The sequence below is a fragment of the Sinocyclocheilus rhinocerous genome, unplaced genomic scaffold (genome assembly GCF_001515625.1).
Source record: "Sinocyclocheilus rhinocerous isolate Xijiao unplaced genomic scaffold, SAMN03320098_v1.1 scaffold1736, whole genome shotgun sequence".
Classification (NCBI taxonomy): domain Eukaryota; kingdom Metazoa; phylum Chordata; class Actinopteri; order Cypriniformes; family Cyprinidae; genus Sinocyclocheilus; species Sinocyclocheilus rhinocerous.
The window spans coordinates 85,044-90,643 of record NW_015644640.1 but is presented as its reverse complement, the minus strand read 5'-3'; the positions used below and the strand labels follow the sequence as shown (position 1 = coordinate 90,643).

General features: G+C 33.7%; 1 protein-coding gene across 1 annotated transcript in view; it reads right to left on the bottom strand.

Annotated features, from left to right (window-relative positions):
* The window catches only part of LOC107758730 (chromosome-associated kinesin KIF4-like), a 156,903-nt gene that overhangs the window by 111,407 nt on the left and 39,896 nt on the right, over positions 1–5,600 (bottom strand). Inside the window, exons 10-12 of the mRNA XM_016576533.1 lie at positions 1,693–1,878; positions 1,507–1,610; positions 1,228–1,372 (exon numbers count right to left, since the gene is read on the bottom strand). Of these exons, the coding sequence (XP_016432019.1) occupies positions 1,228–1,372; positions 1,507–1,610; positions 1,693–1,878 (435 nt within the window). The remainder of the gene's footprint in view (positions 1–1,227; positions 1,373–1,506; positions 1,611–1,692; positions 1,879–5,600) is intronic.

Here is a 5,600-nt window from a genome sequence, read left to right as displayed (position 1 = left end):
GGAAGGCGGGCCTTCATCAAACCCAGAACTAATCGAGCCGTTTGTGCCAGGATGGGGAGAAAGGTATTGTAATAATGTAAATTATGTAAAAAAAAATTATTTGTTTTTCGAACCACCAAGCATGAGAGCATGTTCTAGTACACCCCCAAAACAAATTCAAGCCATTGTAAAAGAGCATAATAGGACCCCTTTAATATGAGTAGTGGCACTAAGGTATATGTAGCTGTCATTTTAATGAAATGTTGTTTATAGCTATGTTAGCTTGAAGACACATTTGCCTTAACCCTCTATGGTACCGTGTTGACACTGGTAAGTAAAGAAGTATTTTGAAAAACTTTACATAATATATCATAAAATGTATCACAGGAAATTACAAAAAACTGCATGTTGCCTTGAGGCAACATTGTACTGCAATGGAATGGCATAAGGCCATGCAGGCATCGTAGGTTATAATACAAGTATATGATATAATGTAAGAAAAAGAGCTAGAAAAGAGCTATTATCTAAATCTATTTGAATTTTTGCTTGATTTTGTTATGCATTTATAAGAATGGCAATTTACATACTATATCTGCACATTATGATTTTCTGTTGAGGGTAATTGCTTCCTCAACTTTCACAAGCAGTCAGGTGCCATGTGCTTGTGCACACGCAGGTCCTTGTGTGTGCATGTGCATGCTTGCAAGGATCAAGTGCATATTAGGATAAGGTTATTGTGATTTTGAATGTTTTACCTTGAAACAACATTCATTGTAATATTTTGACATGATAACTTGATATGATGGTTTGGTTATATTCGTGATCCACGATGGTACAATGTTGCCTAAAAGCAACAGCTGGATATGATATGTTAATTTTTATTAAATATGAGATGTGTAATACATAAAAAAATTAGATAAATCTGGATGTTCAAGTGTTTGGTTAAATAAATTTATGTTTTCAATAAATATATTTATTTGTCAAATGTTTCAATTTGTCCATTCTGGTACAATGTTGCCTTGAGGCAACAAACTTTTAATAAATACATGCATTTAAAAATTATGAAAATGTTTATTGATACTGTAATAGTGTCTAATTTTAAGCAGGAAAAACATCACAAATAATTTTTTTCATTTATATCATATTGCATACCATACAGTGACCCTTTTTGTCTTTGTCTTTACAATTTGGTAAAACTTCCCATCCCTAATCAACAGATTAAACATGTGAGGGTTTGTAAACACAAACCTGAATCTCCTGGTTGAGTTTAGCCAGACTGCGCACAGATGACTCTTTGAGCTTAAGCAGCTTAGATTGATCTTGAAGCTTCTTCTTTAACTCAGTGATTTGACCTTCCAGCTCCTGAAGTCTCTTCCTGCGTTGTTCACTCAGTCTAGAGTGAAACAAGACAAAACAAGACAATACAAGAGAATGGAAATGTTAAACTATCATTAACATGCCATTGTGTTGCAGCAGTAAAACTGGCAGTTCAAGTTTAGAGAGAAACCAGCACAGATATTGAGTTACTTGGCCTGATTGGTGTCCTTCTTAGCAGACTGCAGAGCCTGGATGAGATCTTCCTTCTCTTTCTGCAGAGAGCCGACCGAAGCCTGCAGACTTTGAATATTCTCCTGGAGATGTGAAACAAACATTTCAACACCACTTACATGGCATTCACCAATATCATTTTTATGATTTGGTTTTCAGCCTTACCTGATACTCTGTTTGCATGGGCTCCAAATGATTATCATTCTGACACATCTTCTTGACAAAAGCCTCTTTTAGCGCCAAAACGTTATTGAGCTCAATCAGTTCTTTCGACATCTGAGCCTGTCGCAGTGCATGCTGGGCTGTGTAGGCTTCTGGAGAGTCTTTAGCTTGAGGATCAGCACAGATTTCCTAAATTGTTATGGATGAGTGAATAAAAAACTAGTGTAAAGGCATCATCAAAAATGCTCTGACTAGACATCTGTTGGGCATATTAGAAAAAGGTGTAGCATATTGTAAACTACACTCAAATGCAAAAATGATAATTATGTCATGATTTACTTACCATCATATTGTTCTAAAGCCAAAACTTCCTTTCTTACATTAAATAATTTATTTAGCAGGACGTTCAGTGAAGTCAGTCAGTAAAGCTCAACCACATTCGTTTTCATTACACGTAAAAAGACAGGCTGAACATTGCGAAACATCTACTTTGAGATCCACAGAAGGGAAAAAAAAATCATACAGTTTTAGGTTGACAAGAAATAATTTATGATAACTTTATTCTACTCCTATAATATGCGAATGAGAAAAAAAATTAAGAATGAGAAAAAAATCTTGTGACAAATATAGAAATCTTATGATTTTAAACACATACAGTGTTGGGTAAGTTACTTTCAAAAAGTAATTACTAATTACATCAATATTGTATTTAAATTACTTCTAATTGCTTCTAATTACTCTGCATGAAAAGTAATTTTACTCAATAAGTAACTGAATTACTCGAATCGTTAATTGCATCTTAAAATCCCTATAAACCTTGATGCATAGACAATAAAAATGAAAATCTTTCTTTCAATTAGAGTCAAACATGGAACGGTTTTGCCGTTTAGCTTTAAAACAACTGTAATACTTAAACATTTTAATTAAAAAAAAAAATGCAATCTTCTTTGGTTAACAAATAGAATTACTCTGCAAAATACCTGAATAACAAAAAAGCTTAAGGAAACTTAAACAATACATGTATCAAGCTGTAAGCATTACATTTTTCAAAGCAATGAGTACCATATTTCATACACACTAAAATGTATTGGCAGTCACTAAAACTAATTTTGCATACTACAAAAAAAAAAAAACAACAACATGATTTTGTACTGTCATTCATGCACACATACTTTGTATTACCACACAGTATATAAACAACATTCTGATATTTTATAAACTAAATTTTTATTGCTTAGTACATTATAAACATCGACATCTGATAGTAGATCAGTAAACACTGATCTAAATATTCCTAGACTGTAGCATTCATCATGCTGCAGTGTAAACATTCACATTACTTATTGACATCCTCGTTTCATACGACATTTAGCCTATATGTAATAAAAAGTTGCCTAAATATCTGAATGTATCTCATATTTCAGCACTTGCTTTCACACATTTCAGTTTGGCAAGACAGTTTAAAGCCCAACTAGTAAACTGCATACAAGTTTATGTAAAAATAACATGTTAACTAATGTAAGTAAGAATAGATTATAGAAATTATATCCTCCGCTGAATAAAGCCGCGTCAGATCATGCTGTTCTTCTGAGGTAAATTCTGGCTTATTCCTCATAGCAGTTCTTCTTCCAAAAATGAAGCAGAGTAGATTAATTTTGATATTTTGATTTAGTATCTAGGTGATGAGGGTGTTTGCATGCAAGTATGGCTGCAGATAATGAGCTCAGACAGGAAAGACTGTACCTCGCATTGGTTTCATACGGATTACATAATCAGAGAATATTAATTTTCAATTTGAATTGGTTCATTTAAAAGTAAACATTTCAAGTTTTCTATAGACATATTTCTCATGTCTGTGTGTCAAGTATTCGCTGAGTTTTGGTTTATTTTTGTGACATGTTTCAGAAAGAAGTTCACGGAGACCGAGATGGCAGAAAGCGCACCCTGTTTGTTTTGTTTCAGGGTTTCTGCAGGATTTTTAAGCTCAAATTTAAGACTTAAGACCTTTTTTAAGACCTGCAAAAATAAAATTAATACCATATGAGCGGGGTATGGCAATGTCTATAGCACCATATTAAACTGTAAAATTACTGTAAAAAGCATAATTTACAGTTCAGATACAAGTTTTCAAAAAAACAGTTTTATAAAATGATAAACTTTACATTTCAGCCTTTAAACCATTGTTAAGAAAAGTCATTTAAAAGTCAAAAGTATTAATTATATTAATTTAAACAATTATTATCAATTAATTATTATATCAATTAAATAACAAATTAGGGGTATGCGATATTGACAACAAATGATATATCGATAATTTTCTGGGATTTTATCGATAACGATAATTAGATGATATTTTGCTGAGTGTGTTAATGTGCTGACTGCTGACTCCTGAATTATTTGATATTCTTCATATTCTGTGTGGTCAGTTTACAGCAGTAGTAGAAATTAATAATTTCCAACAGGTTTTATGGGCATTTTTACCTTTAAGCCATTTTTTCTAAAAGTGTGCACCATCTTTTGAGTCAAATTCTTGCATTTGGGTTGTTACCAAGCAAATTAAATCAGTATCAACAAAATTTATCTTTGCAATGCAGAGGAAACACAGAAGCTGCATTAGAAGTGGCATTTCGATGCATTTACACAGTTTAATGTAGCTCTGAGGGACATTAAATACTTTAACCTGCAGTTACAAATGCATAAATAATGTTTTGATATTTTAAACATAAAACATTGAAAGCTGATGTTTGAAATTATTAAAAAAATGAAAAGGTACCTTAAATGTGAAATTAAAACCGCCAGTAGGTGGCAGCAAGTCACTGTTAAGTGAGTCATTGCGATTGAACCAAATCATTTAAACGGTTGATTCATTCAGGAACAAAACAGGTCATGTTGCTCAGAGACGCAAAACAGCGCTGTGGCTGTGCTTAGAATTATTTTTGTTGGAGAAATATTGTAAAAACAGGAACTCTTTGTGTGATATTAACTATATCAAATGATATAAATATATACATTTTGTGTCCCATATCTTAAATTATGTGATAATTCTAAATGCATTTTAATAGACTGATTCATGCAGTGAAAGAACGCACTCTAAATGCACATGCGCACTAGTCTAACCTGGTAGACTTCATCACCTAATGTATGCGCGCACTCTGTAGGTGTTTTGTTTGCTTTTCGCGATATACTCATAATATCAAATCGCACATCGTTAAAACAACAATTACGATATTATCGCAGACCATACATCTCGCACACCCCTATGTTTAGATTTTTATAATGCATTGTCTTCTTATCGATCCACCAGTTCACATTTAAAGCTCTGCGTGTTTGCAGGGTAAAAACATGGGTCGATTTTCGCATTGGTCTGAACTCTGAACTAGGGCTGTGCAATTAATCGAAAAACAGTTTCGATTTAGATTTTGGCCTCCAACGATTATGAAAATACAATAATCGAGATAAAACGATTATTGCGCCCATTCCGCCCCCTTTTCCAGCGCTGCGTGTTCGTTCCTTCAGTTTCACGTGCAAATCAGTAAAATCATGTAACGTGAGCGCTCAGAGACGGAACACAACACGGACATGTAAAGTCATTTTTTAGCTCAAGGTGCGCGCTTTTAAACGATCAAATACACGCAAAAATGCGTCAAAATGCGACGCTTAGTGATTATTCATGTATACCTTCGTCGGTCATATAATAAATGAATGTAAAGAGTTGAGAATGAAAATACGCGTGTAATGGTAACTTGGATCCGTGCGGCTCTTAAAGTGACAGCAGCCTAATAATCCTGCTGCTGACTGTGTGCTTCATATTAATCAAACAACAAAACACAAAGAGAAAATCACTCACTGCTTTTCACACGGGTGTTTGTGTGTGTGTGTGTGTGTGTCTTTGTGTGTGTGTGTGTGCGTTT